The 24181-nt window shown below is 39.2% G+C and overlaps 1 protein-coding gene across 1 annotated transcript in view; it reads left to right on the top strand.

Annotated features, from left to right (window-relative positions):
* Window positions 1-24181, top strand: part of LOC109935489 (lysine-specific demethylase 4B-like) — a 112525-nt gene that overhangs the window by 45492 nt on the left and 42852 nt on the right. The window contains exons 6-8 of the mRNA XM_048613895.1: window positions 1368-1546; window positions 14631-14847; window positions 20153-20229. Of these exons, the coding sequence (XP_048469852.1) occupies window positions 1368-1546; window positions 14631-14847; window positions 20153-20229 (473 nt within the window). The remainder of the gene's footprint in view (window positions 1-1367; window positions 1547-14630; window positions 14848-20152; window positions 20230-24181) is intronic.

Genomic DNA, 24181 nt, shown 5'->3' on the forward strand with positions numbered 1-24181 from the left:
TGAGGGGCAAATGTTTTTACACCAAAGGTGGTTCACGTGTGGAATGAACTTCCTGAGGAAGCGGTGGATGTGGGTACAGTTAGTGTTTAAAAGACATTTGGATAAGTACATGGTTAGGAAATGTTTGGAGTGATATGGGTGAGGAACAGGCATGCGGGACTAATTTAGTTTGGGATTATGGTCAGCATGGACTTGTTAGACCAAAGGGTCTGTTTCCATGCTGTACAACTCCATGACTGGTGCGAACACAATGGGCGGAATGCACAGAAGGAAGACAGCAAGTGTCCATGAATTTGTATGCCTCGTTTAAGAAAGGATGTAAATGCATTGGAAGCAGCTCAGAGCTTGTTTACTAAGTTGAGACTTGGGATAAGCGGTTTGTCTTATGAGGATAGGTTGGACAGGCTGAGCTTGTTTCCACTGGAGTTTAGAAGAGTGAGGGGTGACTTGGTTCAAGTTAGAGAGTTATTTGCTGCAGAATTCCTAGCCTCTAACCTGCACAGTAATTTCAAGGCTGGTTCAGTTCCATTTCTGGCAATTGCAACTCTCCAGATGTTGATGTGGGCAGTTCTGCAATGACAATGCTAGTGAACATAAACATCACACTGAGCAAGAAAACCTATTGTGCATCAAAATGATGATTGATGATCAAGGAGACGAATGTGTGTGTTAGAGGCAGAAGAATATAAAGGGATTGCAAGATGTTTCCTTGGAGGAAAAAAGAGAAACAAGAGATCTAGGCACTTGTGTATTTGTTAAAGTGTGTTATGACAAAGAGATGATCAGTTAAACATCTCCAAAAAACATGCATAAAAAAGTGCTAAGTTAATTATAATATGGTATTATCTTCTGATTTTTCTGCCTAGCAGAACCTAAAAGGTTTACTAACATTTTGATAATGAATTATCATTGCATTTAAATCTGCATCTGACCTGGCCCACTTCTTCATTTATTAGAAGGATGAAAAGTATTTGAGTCCAACAAAAGGTGAAATAGGGTTGATATGATTATAGCTACCTACACTGTGTCAGTTATGTTGGCAGTGCACATGAATAAAGTTTTAAATGATCTAGCAAGTGTAGTAGAAGAAAACTAGAACATTTTCAAAATATTGTTTTGCAATATTTCTTGATGGATGTGTATGATAAGCCCCAGAGTGTCCACATTTGCTTTGGTTTTGAGTTATTTATAAAGCACAGTTATACTTTATCACTGTGTTGTCTTACAGCATATGAGAATGCTGCTTTCGTATGTTGATGAATTGTCATTATGTCGTTATCATATTGGAACCAAATGCTGCCAATGACGTACAAAACTGATGTGGTTTGTATGTTGGTGCTAATTTTGATATGCCTTTTGTCTCATAGAAATACCTTTTTTCTCCGGTGAAGAAGATCAGAGTGAACCAGAGGCCTGGAAGTCACCACTCACCCACCTTTGGCAAAGTCGATCATATAATTTCTTGGCCGAAAGGAAATTTAATGCATCTGCTGCACTAACTGAGCCCTACTGTGCAATCTGTACTCTCTTCTATCCCTATTACCAGGTAAGCAAAATCTTCTCTTGTGACTCCTGTTACTAATAAAATAAATGGTGCTGATCTGAGATAACAAGGTGTAGAGCTGGATGAACACAGCAGGCCAAACAGCCTCAAAGGAGCAGGAAAGCTGACGTATCGGGTCTGGACCCTTCAGAAACCCTTCTTCATTTCTGAAGAAGGGTGCAGACCCGAAACATCAGCTTTCCTGCTCCTCTGATGCTGCTTGGCCTGCTGTGTTCATCCAGCTCTACACCTTGTTATCTCAGATTCTCCAGCATCGGCAGTTCCTACTATCTCTGGTGCTGATCTGAATTCTGTTTACTTGGCGATATCCACAATATATCATTATATGTTACAACTTACATCTTACTCAGACAATGAAGTGTGTTGCCAGTTAGCACCTGTGCAATGCGTACAAAATCCGTAACAAATAACGAAGGTTGGTGGAGTTGTGGACAGCATGGATGGCTGTTGTAGGTTGCAAAGGGACATTGACAGGATGCAGAGCTGGGCAAAGAAATGGCAGATGGAATTCAACCCAGAAAAGTGTGCAGTGATTCATTTTGGAAGGTTGAATTTGAATGCAGAATATACAGGGTTAATGGCAGTGTTCTTGGCAGTGAGGAAGAACAGAGGTATCTTGGGGTCCACGTCCATAGATCCCTCAAAGTCCCTACAGAAGTTGATAGGGTTGTAAAGAAGGCGTATGGTGTGTTGGCTTTCATTGGCAGGGGAATTGAGTTTAAGAGCCACGAGGTTATGCTGCAGCTCTATAAAACCCTGGTTCAACCACATTTGGAATATTGTGTTCAGTTCTGGTCACCTCATTATAGGAAAGATGTGGAAGCTTTAGAGAGGGTGCAGAGGAGATTTACCAGGATGCTGCCTGGACTGGAGGGTGGGGTCTTATGAGGAAAGGTTGAGGGAGCGAGGGCTTTTTTCATTGGCGTGAAGGAGGATGAGAGGTGACTTGATAGAGGTGTACAAGATGATGACAGGCATAGATAGAGTGGATAGTCAGAGACTTTTTCCCTGGGTGGAAATGGCTATTACGAGGGGGCATAATTTTAAGGTGATTGGAGGAAGGTATAGGGGAGATGTCAGAGGTAGGCTCTTCACGCAGAGAGTGGTGGGCGTTGCGCTGCCGGCAGTGGTAGTGGAGTCAGATACGTTAGAGACTTCTAAGCGACTCTTGGATAGGCACATGGAGGATAGTAAAATGTAGGGTATGCAGGGTAGATTGATCTTAGTAGGATAATAGGTCAGCACAACATCATGGGTCGAAGGGCCTGTACTGTGCTGTACTGTTCTATGTTCTATGTTAAATGTTGACTGCCATAACATGCAATTCCCAAAACATGAACTTGGGCTAAACCAGGTTTCAATATCTAACTTTTTAGAGAAATCTAATGAAACAAAAGGCTCCAGTCTGAGTAGAGAAATTCAATGTCAACAGAGGTTTATCCCCTGTGAGATGAGCCCCATAATGCATGCTGCTCCATCAGAATAGCTCCCCTTGCTTTCCTTTGAACAATCGCCTACAGAGATGTGGGATTTTAGCACAAAATAAGAGTGACGGTGAAATATTGCACGTAGCGAGTTTCTCTTTGAAAGATAAAACTTTCACAGTGACACAAAGCATTTATTCAGTCAATAAAATTGACACTTCTAAATGCTGTTCCAAGAATTGAGTTAAATTATGCAAATGTAAAATCTGTCTAAAATTAGGGTTTGAATTAACTTAATGTGAGATGAATAAAAAGCAACCATGTGGAAATCATCCTGGCTATTGCCCAAAAGAAGGTATTTGTGCAGCTCAGTGATGTAGATGCACAGAAGCTTGATTAAAGAAATGCATTGCATTGAAGAGCTCGTGTTTTAATTGTTGTAATTAACCAATTATCCGCATCTGTGAAAACTGTCTATGTTTTATAAAGATTGGCACCAAAGGCTTCTCATTGCACGGACAAAACAAAGACCGTAGAGTAGAGATAAGATGGAATGTAATTCGGCTTTGCAAACGGCAGGCAATAATTCTTAATATGAATCTGATTTATGACAAACTGCTGTTATTCATTTGTCATCCTCCTGACACCAGTAAAATGTGGGGCACGGTATTTTGGACTCTGTAGTTCCAGGATAGTTGAACAAGGCATCAGTTGATGTTAGTCATGGCTACCACATGGTGATGAACATGACAGTACTAGTTGGGAGTCCATATTATTAGCAAGCGATGTACAAATAGAAGTGGCATTGATGGAAAAAGAGCAGGTCGAATAGTAGAGTGAAGATGTGGGTGGTGACTAAATTGTTGCACTTGGCCAATAAGTCTTTAGAACGATATATGTTAATATTTGTGATGGGGATAGTGTAATTTCAGTGGATGTCACCCACTCATCAATTATGGTGATTAGAGACATTTTCAAGATTATTTGTGTGCATAGATAGCAAGTATGTTTAGTGGCAATATAATCCAAAACTAGTGAAGGAAGGACACTTGAACAACAAAATATCAATTCACATTTAACATGAGACCAGGATGTTACACTTGATATTTGAATATGACAGGTTAGTCAGTGGACCTATTGAAGATAAATTGATTAGAAGCAATCAGGCTTTTCTGACCCCCTCATTTTTTTTTTACAGCACAATTTTACAGAACATCTTTTTCAGCACACAAAAAATCTTTTCAAGACAGAAAGTAAGTGGGTAAAGGCATGCGAATAAAAGGAAATAAAACAAAACTGCAAATGCCGTAAATCTGAAACATAAAATGCTGGACAAACTGAGCAGGTTTTTCAGGATCTGTAGAGAGAAAAACAGTTAACCTTTCAAACCTTTCAAATCCTGTGACTTTTTGTCAGAACTGAAAGCAACTGGGAAATAGTATTTATGCTGATGATGAAATTTCCATTTGAAGTGAAGGCTAACATTCCGTTTGCCTTCCTTATTACCCGCTGAACCTGAATGCTAGCTTTTTGAGTTTCATGTGCTAGGACTCCGAAACCAGCCTGCACCGGAGCTTTCCGCAGCTGTTCTCCATTTAAATAATATTCAACTCTTTTCTTGTTCTTCCTGCTAAAGTACGTAACCTCATATTTTCCCCTATTCTATACTATCTGCCCAGTTTTTGTCCATTTACTTAACCTGTTTAGATCCCTCTATAGAGTCTTTGTGTTGTCCTCAATGCTTGCCTACCCACCTGTTTTGTATGATCTGCAAACTTGGCTATAGTGCATTCACTTCAATCATCCAAATTATCAAAATATATTTTAAATAATTGTGGCCCCAGCATTGATCCCCGTGTCTCTTTACTAGTTACAGATTGTTATCCTAAAAATGCCACCTATATCCCAACTGTGTCTCTCCTATTAGTTAGCAGTCCTCTATCCATGCTAACGTATTAGCCTCAACACCTGGGGCTCTTGTCTTGAATAGCCTTTTGTATGGGACTTTATTAAATGCAATCTGGAAATTCAAATTTGTTGCATCCACTGGTTCCACTTCATCTAACCTACTTATTGCCTCCCTAAACAATGGTAGTAAAGTTTTCACTTGTGATTTCACCTTGCTGACTGTTTGTTTGTTTTTGATTGTATTAAGTGTTTCTAAATGCCCTGCCATTACATCCTTCATAATAAGTGCCAATGTTTTCCCAACGACAGATTTAAGTTAATTATGTAGAGGGCTGAGGGCAGGAGAGTGGGAGATGGATTGACATGGTTGATGGCCCTGTCTTGGAGATCTACAGCGCACAAAAGAGCCCGTTGGCCCATTATATCTGCACTAGTGAGGTCACCCATGCTGGAGGACAATCTAATTTGAAGTTATAAAGGAGAACACTTCAGAAATGCTCTGATGGAAGGTGGCATTGTCGGAAGAGATATGAGAGACAGGAATACTGGGAAAATTGAGTCTTTGGAAGAAGCGGGATGTGAGGAACTGTAATTGAGATAATAGAAGGAGTCTTCTATTCTGGGGGCTTTTTGTTTTGAAAAACTTGAGTTGCTCATGAGTACTTGGACTTGCATACCTCTGCTACAAAGATGCATGCCAGTAAAATATAAAGTTGAGAGGCATTGACACTGCCAACTGTGAGGCAGTTGCTGATGACTGTGACCCCTTGAACGGCTTTGGAAGGAGTGACACAAACAAAAGGCTCAGCAGGCCAAAACAGGATCCTTCAGAAAATAGAGGCCAGAGCATTGTGCACCTTATTAGACACTGTTGCCCTGTGCAGCAAATGCAGCAGAGTCTGCTAGAGTGGAGTGCCTCCTCAGGAGTTGCTTAATGTGCAGGTGAACACCACAATGCAAACCATTGTCTTGCAAGACTGAAGGCTACCACATTACTGGACGCCCTAAAATAAAAGCATGTTGGAGGAAATGACCATTTATGGCCCAACAATTGGATTTTCAAAGTAGTTGTCATCATCACTGGTGAGGATAGGGGAACATTTTTCCACTTCTATCACTACAGGTTTGTCACATGGTTAGATTCTGTGTAAAGTTCTGTATATCCTGTTTTACCAATACACCCCAAATCTTGGTAAGGTACCCTATGCTGCACTATTTTGTGTCAGTACATTTCCATCACATGCAATCCCTACGGTGTGGAAACAGGCCCTTCAGCCCAACATGTCCACACTGACCCTCAAAACATGCCACCCAGACCCATCCCCCCATAACCCATCTAATCTACACATCCCTGAACACTACGGGGTAATTTAGTATGGCCCATCCACCTAGCCTGCACATCTTTGGACTGTGGGAGGAAACCCATGCAGACAGAGGGAGAATGTGCAAACTCCTCATAGACAGTCACCCAAGGGTAGAATTGAACCCAGGTCCCTGGCACTGTGAGGCAGCAGTGCTAACCACTGAGCCACCATGCTGTGTGAATGAGATTGCCAGTTTAGTGCTAACTTCTGACAAATTGTTGGAAGGTTTTTGATGTTGACCTGGGCTTAATGGCAGTATGTTGAGACTGCATAAACTTATTTTTACTTAATATAATGTTTCACGATTTGAGTGTGTGCGTGTGTGTGGCGTGCAGGAAGAAAGCGTTTTTTCAATAGGCTGCAGATACCTTCAGCTTAAAACCCAAGTGCATAGAGGGATGATAAAATATGGGATTCTGTCATTGTTGTCAAATATAAGCTGAGAAAGATCTTTATTTTAAAGAAACCTCGGATATTAGCTTGAAAAGGAACAATAAAGGTTATGAAGATTGATGGATTGAACTGTGACTCTTGATGAAATTCTTGATAGTCTAAACAGTTTGTTTTAGTACTTTAACAATTATGAAAAGTTGAATCATTAGATTTGTTTTGGTTGCTGCTTCCACACCTTTTGTATGTTTCTTTTTTTTTGAGATCTCTGCTTTTCTCTTAAAAGCAATGATTGGGTGTTTGGTCAATTCCTTGGGCTGATTTCTTTCCCTCTAGCTCATAAACAGCCATATATAACAAATGACAGCATCTGTGCTTACCTCTTGTCAATGCAAAGCATACATTCCATCAAAAGTCACTGCATCATGGTTAGGAAGGGAACTCTGGCATTATTTTTGTGTACTTAACATGAGGAAGCAGAGGTTAGTTGGAACAGCACAAATGTTGGCCTGGGTTGAGATCAAGTAACTATGTAAATATGGACCAGGGAAGGCAACTTCAAATCTGTGCGCTAAGCAAAAATGCATTTATCCTCTGAGACATCAATTTTTTAATAAAAGATTTCCACAATTTTCTCAGGTATCAATTAGTGAGAAGGTTAGACTGTTGTGCTGCAGCAATTTGCAAGACATGCAGTTCCAATGACAGTAATTTAAATGCAACTGGTTGTCAGCCTAACAATGGAAAATAATTATTTGCAATATTCAAGTATATGTTGGTAGTGATTTCTGTATAAATATGCTGCAACCCAGGACAGGAATTATCACGAGGGCTTATTTGAATAACTTTGTATGCATTGTTTTTTAAGAAAGCACCAAAGTGATAACATAGAATTGCTAATCAACACCTATTCTGCCATTCAGTTTGATCATTGCAGTTCGATCACAGCTGACTTGCAACTCAAATTCATTTGCCTGCCTTTGATCCATATCCCTTGATAGCCTTTCTGGAAACTAAATGTATTGATTTTACTATAATAAATCTTTGGTAGTGCCTTATAATAGTAAATGAAACATTTAACGAATTTTATTTTTTTGCTTAACATTTATTTGTCTCTGGCAGTGTGTTAACAATTCCAAGCCAAAGATGTTTCATATCATGAAATTCTGGGTTCATTTAAAAGTTAGCAGCAAACTGTACCTGATTATACAATGTTCTGTGAATTAAATTTGTTATTCGAAAGATTTTGATTTAATTTGCTTTATTATTTCATGTACCAAGATACAGCGAAAAGTATTGTTTTGTGTGCTACCCTGGCAAATCATACCTTACATAAGTACGTCAGTTAAATAGAACAGAATGCAGAACAGCTGTAGAGAAGGTGCAGAGAAAGATCGGATTTTTGAACTGACCTCTTATTAGAATTGATAAGTGGGGAAGAAGCTGTTCTTGAATCTGTTCATACGTGTTTTCAAATTTTTGTATTGTCTGCCTGATGCAAGAAGGTGGAAGAGAGTATAACCGGAGTGGGAGGGGTTTTTGATGTTGGCAGGTACAGCAAGTATAGACTGAGTCACTGGATGGAAGGCTGGTTTGCGTCGTAGATTGGTGCTGAGGTGGAGATGGTCAAGAGCTCCCTATTCCTAGGAGTAAATATAACTAACAATCTGTCTTGATCCATCTACATCAACTCTATGGTTAAGAAACCACACCAATGTCTCTACTTCCTCAGAAGGCTAAGGAAATTTGACATGTCCACAATGATAGTTACCAATTCTTATAGATGCACCATAGAAAGCATCCTAACCGGATGCATCGAATCTTGGTATGGTAGCTATTGTATCCAAGACTGCAAGAAATTACAAAGTTGTAAATCTAAATTTCAGTGACTTATTGTATCAAATGCTTGGAATACAAGTCCCTTAATTTGGAAAGATTTTCTTAGATCACAGTGGAGAGTTGACAAAGTATTTAGGACTTGCCTTGTTTTTAGATTTCATAGTGCATGTTTAGACTACTACTTGACAAATAAGTCTACTCCCTGCTCAGTTAATAAATGCATGATTGCATGTGAATTAGGAGTTGGCTTCAGTTTTTGGGTACAGAAATACAGGGTTATACTTGGCTTCTGATTCAGGCCATGGGATTGAATGGATGATAAGGACCGTGTTGCCAAAAAAATGAGCAGAAGTTTGAGGCACAGCAGTCTGTATGTGGCGGTTGACAAAAAGAATATTTTCACATGTCAAAATAGTTACCAGCAACACCGTTTTGTATTTTTTACACTTTGTATAAATTGACCCCTGTTCCTTGAAGGAATTTTAAAAGCTTCAAAAGCCAACTTGTAAGCCATAATCTATGGTAAACGCACACTGGTTTCTTTTCAGAAAGTAGGAATATTCTAAATTCTTTAAACTTGCGTTATTTAATCAGTGCTTCTCGATTTGTCTTTGTCATACTTTCATACTTAATGTGGCCTTTTCATCTTCACGCACATTTCTTGGAAGGAAAGGGATATACGTCTATACAATTCATTTTGTTGTCTTTTTTTGTATCGATGCCTTCCTTTTCATGTTTAACTGTAGATTTTGCTGTTTGGTGGAATTTCAATCGTTCCTTTTTATGGTGGGAGAATGAGTATCATTCAAAATTTTAATTTCTAATATATTTCTGTCTAGGTTTGAGGAGTCTGAATCCTTAATAGATTTTACTTTTCTCTTGGGAAAGTGAATATCTTTTGAATTCCAGGAAAACTGAGTCAACACTGACCACTTGCCAGCGTATGTGGTTCCTTGGCAATGGTTGACTTTTGGTATTTGGAGAAGTGTCCTTTATTCTGTGTACACACCTCAACAAGAGACACATTTAGGCTCTGTAACTGGGATTTGGTCTGCATTTCCAATAAGAATTGCTGTACCAGCAATGAGTGGAAACCTATGGGAGTGCACCAAATGCACCATAGCTCAAATAGTCAATAAATGCAGATGTAGAATCTTGGCCTATATAGCTTAGAAGTGATACTTCATTTTTTCAGTTCTAAACAGTAGCAAAACAGCTGCTATGTTGAAAAAGAAAAGTGCATTCTTGTAAACAAAGAAAAATATCAACCAGTATCTTTAAGGAAGATGGTGTCCTTTGACTTTTTTGAAATGCTAGAATTGGCAGATCTGCCTCATCTATTGCTGTATCTATGGGGATGTCGTATTTAGTGGACAAACCTCACTTTCTTAGCAGCTCATCTGGGTTGTTGAAAAACAGCTGCAATTAAGTGTGTTGGGAATTTTTAATGATTTAAAATTGAAAAGTTACATAAGGGTGAATGTACAAAACTTGACAGGAACAAAACATTAACTAACCCCTCTCTAGCAAACATGTACTTTCAATAGCAGCCTGATCCACATCACCTGCTACTGGGCATATCAGGGGATCTTTGTGTGTACTAGGAGTCAGCAGCCACTCAATCAACAAAATATGATAGTGATCTTATCAAGTAATTTACATTGTATTTCTAAGATTTCTATCTTTTGATTCCTATAGATATGGTTAGTTTTGAGCTATTACTGATCATAACAAAGAATTAGCAATTAACCAACATTTTTAACCACATTCAAATGGATAAATGCCAAGGGAGTATTTGCTAGCGGATATGTGATTAGTGCGAGTTCATCTATTTGAACCTGACAATAGAGCTGCAGTTTTACCTTTAACCTTACAGAATTTCAGGCAAGGGTGATTTACAATTATTCATTGCTCTGTGTCTGGTGTTACAAACAGGTGATATATTGAGTCTGTCAGAAAATGCTGGAAGCCCTCAGTGGTTTGATGAGAGGTTTTCATGCGAAAAGCTAAATTCTCTTGTCTGTTTTTAGATGCTGATAAGCCAACTGTTAATTTCAAACATTTACAGTTTTTGTTTTTACCTTTGCAGTATAATCTCTACAATCCAATTTTGTTTACAAACTTCAGCATTAGGGCCAATATACTAAATTCTTGCTCAAATCCTGTATCTGTTGAACTTAAGTTGGGTTTTATAGCAATCCTAATTCAAATTGCTAGAGTTCTTATTTTGTAACCACTAAAAAATAACAACAAAAAATCTTTGAATATGTGCAGATTATAAAGGTTTTCAATACAAAAAAGCAAGCTATTAAAGAGAGAACGTGCAATATCATCAACTTCGATCTGGTTTGGAAGAATTCCTCATCCCAGTTGTGAGGGAACTGAATTAACAAACATAGTTGATATTACAAAAAAAGTCACTCGAACACCTCACATCAATGACTCTAGTGATAATTTAGTCTTGTTTAGTAATTCCTCTAAGTTAGTTTCCAGATGTCATGAGAATTCAATGTTCAAACAAAATGACTTTTAAATCTAGAAATTAAAATTAATTTATTTGTAGCTTTTAAATATTTCTGTATTAAAGCCTACTGTTCACTTTTTCATAATGGAACTGATGGTGTACCCTTCTATCCCTGGCCTTAAAAGTTGTTCTTACTGTAACTATGCAGTGAGTGGGAGGATTAACGGCAAATTAAAGCAAAGAGCATAAACGTTGTCATTTTAAACTATCAATTCACCTCCAACTCATCTCCAACCTTCATTATCAAGACCAGTGTGCTTTGCCTCCTGTAAAGACCACCTTCATCCAAGCTCTGTTATAGTACCCACCTCCCCCTGTACCACAGTCTGTCCTCTGCTACTGAAACTGTTTAATGGCACTAAATGCACCTAATTGAATGCTGTCCTGATTAGTCTCCCATCCAACCCCATTAAATCTCAGCTCACCCAAAACTCTGCTTCCATATTATCAACTACAGCAAATGCATTCATCTTTCCTCCTCACTGACCACATTAGCTTCTGGTTTGCTTGTACCTTGGATTTAATATTTTAAATTTAGGACACCCTGTGGCCTTGACCCTTGCCGTCTCTGCTGACCTGTTATTCATGTTAACTTCTCAGTTCTCCTTGTTCATACAATGTGCACATTACTCCCTTCATTTTGACCTACCCTGATGAGAACTTTCGACAAGTTATGCCTCACAAACTAGAATTTACTCTCCAAAGCCTGTCCTCTCTCCACACCTATTCCTTTTGAGATCTTCCTTTAAATCATCTCCAAGCAAACATTTGATCATCATTATAATTGTCAGCTTTATCCTTGTGCCTCTGCAAAGTGCCTAGGAATACTTGTTACTTTAAAGAATCTGTATAAATGCAAATTGTTGTTTGTAAATAGTCTTATCAGAAAAAAAAATCTTTGAGCCAAAAGCAAATGCAACCAGTGATCTGTTACCAAAAAATACGATAGAAGACAAATACATTCCCTAATTTAAAAATAAAGTCTTGAGGATGTAGTGGTGTTTGAAAGGAAAATGTAGAAAAAGTTAATAAATCTGACTTTCCAACACTTGTTTCTGGAGTTTAAGTCTATCTCCATTTTCACTTGTAGTTGGAAGTAGTAATGTCTAAGCACGAGTCTTTCTATAATTGATGGAAGAACATTTATTGTGTGCATGTAACATTCACAACAAACTTTGATTAAAGTGAGATTGGTTTTGAATTGAATTTTGTTCTACATTACCCAAAGACACAGAGTTTGACACCTTCAAATAATTGAAAATCATCTTGAAACCTGTTCGTATAACATTGACTTGATAAAATCTCATTGGAGAGGAGAGAGGCAAGACAAATGAAATATTTGCGCAATAGCATTAAGTACATGGAAATGCAGTTCATCTGAGTTTACAGCAATCCCACTAAATCACTTGAACGGATGCAGGGGAAAAAGAATGGCTGTTAGGTAGACATTTTTTAATCTTTGCAGTGAAAAGCCAATCCAGTAATGATATCAAGAAGAATTGACTCCCTTGTGGCTTGTTCACTCCCACGCTTATAAAAACTGTACAGTTCCAAAATATTTAACTTTTTGACTTGACTACTGCATCAGTGATTGCTGGATTGGATCTGCACAAATCCCATCTTTTACCACCAGCAACACTGGAGCCTCTTAGCTGGCTGACCTGTATGATAGCACAAGTAGAATCATAGCACTGAATTTCTTGCATTTAAGCTTGACCTCTGTGTAAGACATGTAACAGCTGCTTGGCTGCTTTCAAAATTACACATGCTTCCAAGGATGTACATACTATAAAGAGAACAATCTAATCTTCTGTTTTTTTCCTGTCTGTGTGCTATTTCTCCTTGTCTGAATATTTTGTCAGATGCAATATTGTCATTTGTGCGCACATCATTTATCAGACTAAACTGAAATAGCAAGCTTTAGACAATGGAACCATCCACTTTCAGTTGTTTTTTAATGCTCATACTAGGTTCACACTTTTGTGTGCTCTTTGGGTACAGCCAGTTTTATTTTCAAACATATTTTTGTTGTATGCAATCTAGTATCCAACTAATTTCGATGTCATCTATTTCAGCAAAGAAAGGAATACTTTTATTTTCATGATATTGTACTATTCAGTTGAAATATCTCAAAGCTTCATGCTGCAATTTACGTTTGGAGTATAGTGACTGTTGGTAAGAGGACAAATATGTTAGCATTTCCATACCAGTAACATCTCTGTCAGCCACGAGATGAAAAAATAGTTTTTAAAAAAATATATATTGAGGGAAAAACATTGGTCAGGACAGGAGAAGAACTCTCTGCTTCTCATGCATTTGTTACCTAGGATTGAAACATGTGAAAAGGGGACCTTAATTTAACTTCTCTCCTGGCAGACAGTACTTTAACCATGTAGTACTGTGCTACAGTATCAGCCTAGATTAAAAGAAGACTTCCTGGATATCTTAGGAAATAACTGTAAAATTATGTTATCATGAGACTTTGGAGTGCAAGTTCATAGTTCCTTGAAAGTGGAACCAGGTAGACAGGATAGTGAATAAGGCATTTGGTACACTTGCCTTTATTGGTCAGTGCATTGAGTATGGGAGTTGGGAGGTCATGCAGCAGCTGTACAGGACATTGGTTAGACCACGTTTGGAATACTGCATGCAGTCCTGGTCTCCTTGCCATAGGAAGGATGTTGTGAAACTTGAAAGATATACAAGAATGTTGCCAGGGTTTGGAGAGTTTGAGCTATAGGCTGCAGCTATTTTCCCCGAAACATCAGAGGCTGCGGGGTGACTTTATAGAAGTTTATAAAATCATGAGGGCCTGGATAGGGTAAATAGACAAGGCCTTTTCCTTAAGGTGGGGGAGTCCAAAACTAGCAGGTACAAGTTTAAGGTGAGGGGAATAGATTTAAAAGGGACCTAAGGAGGCAACTTTTTGACACAGAGGATGGTGCGTGTATGGAATGAGCTGCCAGAGGAAGTAGTGGAGGCTGGTTCAATTACAACATTTAAAAGGCATCTAGATGGCTATATGAATAGAAAGGGTTTAGAGGGAAATGGGCCAAACGGGGGCAAATAGGACTAGATTTCTTTAGGATATATGATTGGCATTGACGAGTTGGACAGAAGGGTCTGTTTAGGTGCTGTACATCTCTATAACTATATGATACTGTATCCTTTATTTAAATAAGAGGAAATGCAGAAAGCTCCTGTCATTGACCATAATGTTAAAAATACCATTGGAAAGAGGATGTGGTGAAATTGATTTAATGTGTTGTCCTTGGGATTTTTGAGGTATTAATTTTTCTAACAGGCAGGTTGTATGGGTCAGATACAGTTGTGTGGATAAATTATGTTCCATGCATTTTCTTCTATCCCTGGGCAGCAGTTGCTTTCCCATTCCTGCCTGTCAGTTTGATGGACACCCCTGAGAGCAACAACACAGGATGCGGACAATTTGTTCTGCTCTACTGGTCTCTGAGATCGCTCGTTTAATATTTTCCATGCATGTAGAAAAATCTTAGATTCAGTTGTACGTCATCTGCTGTGGGTTCTAATTGTAAAATAATGAAAAATTGAATGCTTTTGATTTATTTTTTTACAAAAGCTGTTTCTTTCTTTTGAAGCCTGAAAGAGATACTGTTCAGGACACTTTTGCAGCAGATGGAAATTCCTGGAAAATAACTGCTAAGGTTGGGCAAAAGACAAAGCCAATCATCCCAGAAATGTGTTTCACGTCAGGTGGAGAAAACACGGAGCCTTTACCAACAAATTCGTACATTGGTGATGATGGGACCAGCTTGCTCATTTCCTGTTCAAAATGCTGTCTTCAGGTGCATGCTAGTAAGTAGTTCCCAACTCAAACAAATATATCTTCAGAATGAATGGACCATCAGTCCTATCTTGAAAAATGTGCAATTTGTGTTAATCTGCATCACAAAGGGCATGGTAATAATATGTTTTGGAAGTGAATATTCTGTTTGAATATTAAAATTCTTGAATTCATTAAAAATATATGAATAGCAGAGTGATAAAATGCCATTGAAGCTGAGTCATCTGTCATGGGTTTCTGTCCAATTGCGCACTCTAACAACGTTAAAAACCTCATGAAAGTACAGAATATAAACCAGGATAGAATGAGGCATGCGAAATGAAACATTCAGCCTTTAAGTCTGCACCAAGCATCCTAGAGTCTCAGTACAGAAGAGGCCCTTTAGCCCATCAAGTATACATCAACACAAAAACCAGGTTATGTGCCAAAGGACACACAAGTTGTTCACAAGCAATATCCTGCTCTCCTGCTACATATTAATCGATTTAAAACCTTCTAACTGATTAAAGATTTAACAACATCCTCATCAGTGTGTGACCCTTTTGATCTTTTACTTGTAAATTCTGTGTGCTTCTTTCTCACTTCACCTGATGAAGGGGCTACAGTTCGAAACTTTGTGTTTTCAAACAAACCGTTTGGACTATAACCTGATGTCGTGTGATTTCTGACCTTATCCACCCCAGTCCAACACCAGCATCTCCACAAGATGTCAAGGGCTGTCATTCTCGCATCACTTCTGGAATTCAGCTCTTTTATCTATGTTTGAACCAAGGCTGTAATGAAGTCAGGAGCTGAGTGGCCCTGGCAGAACCCAAACTGGGCGTCACTGCACAATTTATTGCTGAGCAGGTGCTATTTGATAGCACTGTTGATGACTCCTTCCATCAGTTTACTAACGATCAAGAGTAAACTGATGGGATGGTGATTGGCCGGGTTGTATTTGTCTTGTTTTATATATACAGGATATACTCCGGCTATTTTCCACATTGTTGGGTAGATACCAGTGTTGTAACTGGACAGCTTGGCTAGGAGAGCAGCGAGTTCTGGAGCACAAATCTTCAATACTACTGCCTCAATGTTGTCTGGGCCTGTAGCCTTTGCAGTATCCAGTGTCTCTAACAGTTAACTTGATATCACGTGGAGTGAATTGAATTGGTAAAAGACTGGTATCTGTAATGCTGGGGACCACTGGAGGAACCGAGATGGATCATCCGCTCGGCACTTCTGGCTGAAGATTGCTACGAAAGCTTCAACCTTGTTTTTTGCACTGATGTGCTAGGCTCTTCCATCATTGAGGATGGGGGATATTTGTGGAGCCTTTTCTCCAGTGAGTTTTAATCGTCCGTCGCCATTCACGACTGGATGTGGCAGGACTGCTGAGCTTAGATCTGACCCGTTGGTTGTGGGATTGCTTAGCTCTGTCTATCACTTGCTGCTTATGCTATTTGGCAATCAGGTAGTCCTGTTTGGTGGCTTCACCAGGTTAACACCTCATCTTCAGTTATGCCTGGTGCTGCTCTTGGCATGCCCTCCTGCACTCTCCATTGAACATCCTAGAGAATCCCCTCTACACCCTCTCCAGTATAATCATGTTCTTCCTATAGTGTGATCACCAGAACTGCACATAATACTCCAGTTGTAGCCTAACCAACGTTTTGTGCAGCTCCAACATAACCTCCTTGCTCTTATAATTTATGCTACAACTGATAAAGGCAAGGATCCCCTATGGCTCCTTAACCCCTCTAATGACCTATCCTGTTGCTTTCGAGGATCTGTGAACAAGCAATCTTCCTGCACCTCCCCCCAGATGCACATACACAAAGCTCCCACCACTCCCAAACATGGATGCATACCCAAGCTCAAACCTAAATTCACCTTTGCTACCTGAGATTGCTCCCTGGATGTCGCCAACAATTTGGGGGGCAAGGGTGGTGTGAATTGGCATGGTTGGGGAATGGGAATGTGTGGGAAGTGTGTGAGGAGTGACAGCAAGAGGGCAGTGTTTTGTTTTGCTGCCATTAGTTCAAATGGATGAAGTGACAGAGCACCTCAGTTAGGTACCTAGTGAATCCCTCCAAACTACTTTCAAAGGTGCTGGGATTGCTTCCTATTAGCATCTTAATTCTCTGCACTCATTCCCTAGAACAAAAGTCCTGCATGTGCTTGTGCTTGCTCCCAAGGCACGAAAGCCAAGCCAGGAAATTTCAGGAATTCCACTACCTATGTCAGCTGAAAATCCAGCCTTTGATGCTGACCTGTTGACATCCTTTACCAATTAAAATTACCTCCAGTCAGAAATGAGAGTGTTAGCTTCTCCCCACAGTTTTCCAAAACAGTGAAGTGACAACCTGATGCTGTCAAATTCCTGCTGGCTCTGGTCGTGCACTTTATTGACCACAAACTCAACAGGATTAGCAGAGATCTGTTCGTGGGTCATGTCTCTGCCAGTTTAGACAGAGATCTTCCATAGAACATGAAAGAGGATTTGATATATAATGAATTGATTTTAAAGTAAAGCACTTTCACACCTTTTTGAATCAATATCTCTACCATTTAAGTGAATTGTAACTGTGAGGTCGTAATTGTTGCTTAACTTTTCAGTGCAAACAGAACCACAAGCAAACAACATCTTCCTTGAGAGATATCTTAAAGTCAGAATACTAGTGAAGAGGAGCCATCTTAGTACACTTGCTTCAAACCCTAGTCACAGTCAGTTACTTACACTTAAAGTAGTTCTTGCCATCGTTCCCTCAAAATCCTGTTAGCTGTGCATGGCCTGTTTGTGGGGTGCATGGTCCTTCTGAAATTGACATATAGCTGGGCATCTTAAAGAGAATATTGCTTGTGAACAACTTCTCTGTCCTTTGGCACATAAGCTGGTTATTCCATTGCCATGCACTCAGGCAGCACAGAGGGAGCTGGTTGGTTGCTGCTTTTATGTCAGCAAAAACAGCAAGGTCCCACAAACAGGGTAGCAGGAGAGAGCGCCTGATCAAACTCACTCCCACACTTCCTCTCACCCCCTCCCTCACCCTCACTCTCTCATCCCCCTCACTCTCCCATCTATTGGGCGAATTTGTATTTGCAGATACATTCTATTTTGTTCAAAAAGCACACACTTTATAGACAGTCATTCAATGTGGCATTTAAATGAGGGGGCATAATTTTAAGGTGAAGGGCAGGAGCTTTAGAAGGGATTTGGTAGTTCAACCAAGAGCAGAACTTTTGACAGTGCAGGACTCGAGTTGGTACAGCATAGTGGCTTTGTTATTGGACTAGTGATCCAGTTTATCAGACTAATCTGGAAACCTGGAGTTCAACTCCTCATGAGCATCAATTAAATCAATGGAATAAAAAGCTTGTGTTGGTAGTGATCACATAAAGATTACCGCATTGACATAAAAACCCATCCAGTTCACTAATGTTCTTTAGGGAAGGAAAGTTTCACCTTTGCCAGATCTGACTTGTGTGTGATTCCAATCTCCAAGCCAGTACACAGAGTATCAACCACCCTCTGAAATGGCTCAGTCAGCTACTCAGTTGTATTTGGAAGGTACCTTCCCAACCCTTCTCAAGGACAGTTTGGACGGTAAGTAAATGCTAACCCTAATCCTGTGAATGAATCAGCAAAACTCTCTCAGTTCTGCACTAGCATCTGTCTAGATTATCTGCAGCAACCTGTTGGAATTCCCAGTCAACTGACTCAGGGAAGAGTGCTCCCAATGAGCAAAGCTGACACTTGTACGAAGCATAATATACCCTGCTCTTATTTGTGAGTTAATTGTGATGATGAAAAAACCAAATATAAACTATTCTAACAACCAAGTTTCTAAATAAGTGATCTGTGAGACATTGAATTTAGATGCACAAATACAAAATTTTATGTACTGTCTGACTGAGAAAGGTCAAAAGTGAACTCCTGTATTTCAACTCATTCCGACAAATGTCACTGTATAAATTGAATTTCTAGAATAGGAGAAGTGGATATAAATTCGTACTCGTGTTTACACTGATTCATATAGCAGCAGCAGTTGGTTTTAGCTCCACAGATTGCCTGTTCCTCATGAGGTCTGTTAGACCATTGTTGATTACATATTTTCTCTCTCTTTATTTGTGCTCTGGGGATTTTTCTGTTGTTTTTTTTTGGCGTTCAAATTGAATCTATTTGCATTCGAACTGTAGTTTCTAGTGATTTCAGTTTTCCAGGTCAATCACAGAAGCTGCTCCTCAACCCAATGAACAAAGTAACTATGGAGTGGGATCACAGCATGTTCTAAACATCATAGCTCCTCATTTTTAAATTTTGATCCATTAGTTGTATATCTATTTTAAATATAGGGACAAATCATTAATGCTCTGGCGATTGGAAGAACCTGCCAGCAGTGAAAATGTGCAAGTCTGATCCCGAATTTATTATTTCAAGATAGTTTTGAAATCTGGAGTTGATAAGATTCTTCACCTCTTCACATACTCCCAAAAACAAAACTGACCTTCTCTTTGTCAGACACTTTGTTGCTTCCTCGTTTCATAAGGAAGATCAAACCTGCATTGAAGACACCGTTATTAAAGCGTCTTTGTAGTAAAATGATCATATCTATGTGTTTAATTGCCAACTCTGATTGTATTATGATCACGCTTGTGCCCATCCAACATCTGTTAAACATAGGCATAGAGTTTCAAATTCTGGAGGCAGTTAGGGTGGAAATTTGATTCTTCAAGATTGGCATACTGCAACCAGTAGATCCCACTGTGTCATCAGGGCAATTCAATTAAAATTCCTTTTTGCTATAGAGAGGCAAACATTGGCCTAAAACATTGGTTGTTCAAGAAACCAGTTATAAAATTGCTGACTTAATTATAGTTGGTTTTGTCCTATCTATTTGCCACAGTCTTACTAGGTTTAGAGGTGGTTCCACACACTTATCTTCCGTTTACACTTGATGCACTCAACAATGCTCTAAGACTTTCTGGTTGGGTATTTGGATCTAAGCTTATGCTTTGGGATAAGTAGAAATGCTGGTATTCAAATTGTATTATGATATTCTTACAGTTTTAAATGATAAAGGATCACATAAGCTTAATCCAGTGTTTTCAATAAACAAGCATTTAGTGTGGCTATGCTCTGCAGGTTTGAAACTACTAATTTTAGAGTTGCACAGGGAATCGTTTCAGCCTTGCTAAACAGTGAAGCCTAATCTTAAACTCAGCATGCTAGGGAGATGAAGATTAATTAGTAACACACTGGAACTGCTTTATTAAGATACTGATTTGGGGATAAATAAACACGTTTCTAACCAGCTGTTTTGCTTTTGGCAGGTTGTTATGGCATTCAACCAGATTTGGTCAAACACGGTTGGACTTGCTCACGATGTACAGCCAATGCCTGGACAGCAGTAAGTGTTTCACATCACACACTTTACAACTGTTTTGAACATGAGGTCTGAATTGCTGAGGTTAACAGGTTATTTTGATGTGTCAGTGAAGGGTGGTGGAGGAAAATGTGAGCTCGTATCCACAATTCTACCCCTGGCAGAATATTCAACCTATTCTGCAAAGTGGGATTTTCAAAAGAATGGGAACAAAAGTGAGTGTGTTGTAAAAATTCAAGCTTTCTTACCAGCCACTGACAGACCTAATCGATGTATTTGTTGAAAAACAAAACTTTATAGAATTAAGTTGATTCTGTCAAGTGTAATTTAACAGTTTCTTCATGTGCAGAACATTTATTAATAACTGAAAAACTTCACATTTTCAATTGGATCCAATAGAAACTGCCATCATCCCTGTTAAAAGAAAATAGTTGAAATTTTGCAGAAAGTGTTTTTGCAGTACACCCAGTATTGCCTTTCAATGAATCTGTATAAAATGTCCTTAGATGGTATTAAGACAGTTATAGAATCGGATTGAAATGGCAACTTGTCATCTTCACAGCAAATTATATCGTGTTGAGTTATCACTCATTCATTTAAAAGATGAGGGTTTTGCTGACGTAGCCAGCACATAGCCCAATCATAATTGTCCTCCAACTGACTGTTAATAGGACTGTTCAGAGTCAATTGCAGTTGCTGTGAGTCTAGAATTACATATGGCTAGGAAGCCTTTAACAATAACCACCATGCTATTGTTCCAATGTTTAAAGCTATGCAGTAATTTCTAGATTAGAATTTGAGTTAGAGACTTCTCAGATGACATTCAAATTCTAGTTCCACAAGTTATGAAATTGTTTTAATTCAGATTGCATGTTATTCAGAGGTATTACAACAGAAAACTCTCAAAAATAACTCAGCAGTTTAGGCTGCATTTGTGTAGAGAGAAAGGAACAGGGTTAACGTTTAAGGCCTGTGACTTTTCATCAGAACTGGGATAACTTAGGGATAATTTTAGGTTTTGAGCAAAGAATGATTGCGCCAAGTACAAATGAAATTCATGTGGATATGATGGTAGACAGGTGAGATTGAATCATAGAAAGATTAGTCCTCCAGTCTTGAAGGGAATAGAGATTAGGCAAGAAAAGAATCAAAGGATGTGCACAGCGCAGGTACACAGCTAACTGAAAGGAAAAGAAACCAAAACAAACAAAGAAAAAGGAACACACAGAAAACAGGATAATGTGAAATTGTTGACCTCATCATTGAGTTTGAGAGGCTGTGAATAGTCTAATTGAAAGTTTGGAGGACGTGTTATTAATTTCAATAAACGGTATATCAAAAAGCAATATGTTAATGGATTTGGTAATGCACAAAATAAATGTTCTTATTCCAAGAACTCCCTTCATCTCATTATTTCCCTCCAGTTGTTTGATAAACCATGTTTAAAATTGAAAATAAATTTCAGTAAAGTACATTTTATTAAGAATTACTCTATTAACATTTGGTCTCAGAGTAAGATGACAGATTTTGATGTTGGTAAAATAATTGACAAACTAAGGTTTCTACCAAGGCTTCAGGATGATAGTATCTCCAATCTTCAAGAAGAAATTATTTTAAATTATCTTTGCATAAGTTGAGTGTTTTGCAAGCCTTTGAACTGAGTGGTAAAAAGCACAAAGGATTTGTATTTATTAATACCTTTTAAAAAACAGTAAATAAATTGTTTTTGAAGTGTAATATTGTTGCATTTTAAAAATGTGGTAAGCATTTTGCCCATATCAAGTTGCCACAAACAGCAATGGTAATGACCAGAGATTCTTTTCATTATGTTGAACGAGGGGCAAATATTGACCAAGCCAAATGCTACCTTCCTGTTGCCATTGCTTTGTTAGGTGGTAATTATTTTGAGTTTAAAAGATGCATTCTAAGGAATTTTGGTAAATTTCTGCAGTGTATCTTATATGGAGTAGTGGTAGTGGAGGGGATGGATGGTAGTGGATGTGATGCCATTCAAGCAGGCTGCTTCGTCCTGGGTGGTATCAAGCTTCTTAGATATTTGAGCTCCACTCATCCAGGCAAGTGGGGAGTATTCCATCACACTTTTGACTAGTGACTTGTAGATGTTGGCCACGCTTTGGAGAGTCAGGAGTTGAGCTATTTGCTTCAGAATTTCCAGTATTTCAGCTTGTTTTATAGCCACTGTGTACATGTGGCTGGTCCGGTTAAGTTTCTGGTCAGAGCAACTCCCAAAATGTTCCTAGTATGGCAAATTCAAAAATTGTAATAACATTGAATGAGAAAGAAGGCAGTAAACCTTTTCTGATTGGACATGGTCACTGCCTTATTTTTTTAATATATATTCATTCATGGGATGAGAGCATCCCTGGCTAGACCAGCATTTATTGCCCAGAGGGCAGTTAAGAGTCAGCCACCTCACTTGAACATCTGGAGTCACATGTAGGCCAGACCGGTAAGGATGGCAGTTTCCTTCCTAAAGAATATTAGTGAACCAGATAGGTTTTTTCAACAATTGGCAATGGGTTCATTGTCATCATTAGACTCTTAATTCCAGATTTTTTATTTAATTGAATTCAAATTCCACTGTCTGCCATGGCAGGATTCGAACCTGGGTCTCTGGATTAACAGTCGAGCGATAATACCACTAGGCCATAGCTTCCCCTCTTGTGTGGCATGAATATTACCTGGCACTTGTTATCCCAAATCTGAGTGGTGGTCAGGACTTGTTAGCTGTTTCATTTTCTGCATTTTCGGTCCCATTCCCGTTATTTACGAAGCAGCAATACCCACTTCAGAGCTTATGATAGAGCAAATCAAGGTGTTTGGGCCCAGAGGATCAACCTGAAGAACTCCTGCACTGTGATTTTCCTTTGTGCTAGGTATGACTTCTGCTAGTGAATAGGGTTTTCCCCTTATTCACATTGATTTCAGCTTTAGCAGGGCTACTTACTCTCTACTTGAGGCTATACTTTGTCAAATGCTACCTTCCTGTTAATAGCCGTAACTTTCACTTCAACTTTTGAATTCATCTATTTTGTTGATGTTTGGATCAAGCTGTAATGAGTTCCCGAGTTGAGTGGTCCTTGCAGAGCCCAAAGTCAGCATCAATGTAATTGATGAGTAAGTGCCACTCCATAGTACTGTTAATGATACCTTCCATCACTTTGCCTCTGATTGAAAGTACAATGATAGAACAGATTGGATTTGTCCTGCTTTTTTATGGATGTTGTGTTGAAACAGCTTGGCTGGCAGCATGGCTGGTTCTTGAACAGAAGCCTTCAGCATTGCAACCAAAGCCTTTGTTGTGTCCAGTATGCTAAGCAATTTCTTTATAGTATGTGGAATGAATAGAATTGACTACACCCTGGATGCTAGGAAACCTCCGGAGGAAGCTGAAATGGATTGTCCACTTGGCACTTCTGGCTGAAGATAGTTGAAAACCCTTTAACCAAGGCCTTTTGAATTGGCACTGGGATTCACTATAATTGATGAATAAAATAAAACTAAGAACAGCGGATACTAGAGATCTAAAACAAGCAAAAACAAATTGTTGGAGAAACTCAACAGGTCTGTCAGCATCAGTTGAGAGAAAACAGTTAATGGTTTGATACCAGTGACCCTTCAGAACTGGAGACTGTCTGTGTGGAGTTTGCACATTCTCCCCGTGTCTGCGTGGGTTTCCTTCGGGTGCCCTGGTTTCCTCCCACAGTCCAAAGATGTGTAGGTTAGGTGGATTGGCCATGCTAAATTGCCCGTAGTGTTCAGGGAGGTGTAGATTAGGTGGGTTATAGGGGGATGGGTCTGGGTGGGATGCTCTGAGGTTCGGTGTGGACTTGTTGGACCGAAGGGCCTGTTTCCACACTGTAGGGATTCTGTGATTGATTCTATGAGCGTGTAGGCTGCGAGCTCCAAGAGCACGGCGTGGGGAACAGGCCGGCACAGCGTGTAGGCTGCGAGC

The sequence above is a fragment of the Rhincodon typus genome, chromosome 29 (assembly GCF_021869965.1).
Source record: "Rhincodon typus isolate 14 chromosome 29, sRhiTyp1.1, whole genome shotgun sequence".
NCBI classification, from domain to species: domain Eukaryota; kingdom Metazoa; phylum Chordata; class Chondrichthyes; order Orectolobiformes; family Rhincodontidae; genus Rhincodon; species Rhincodon typus.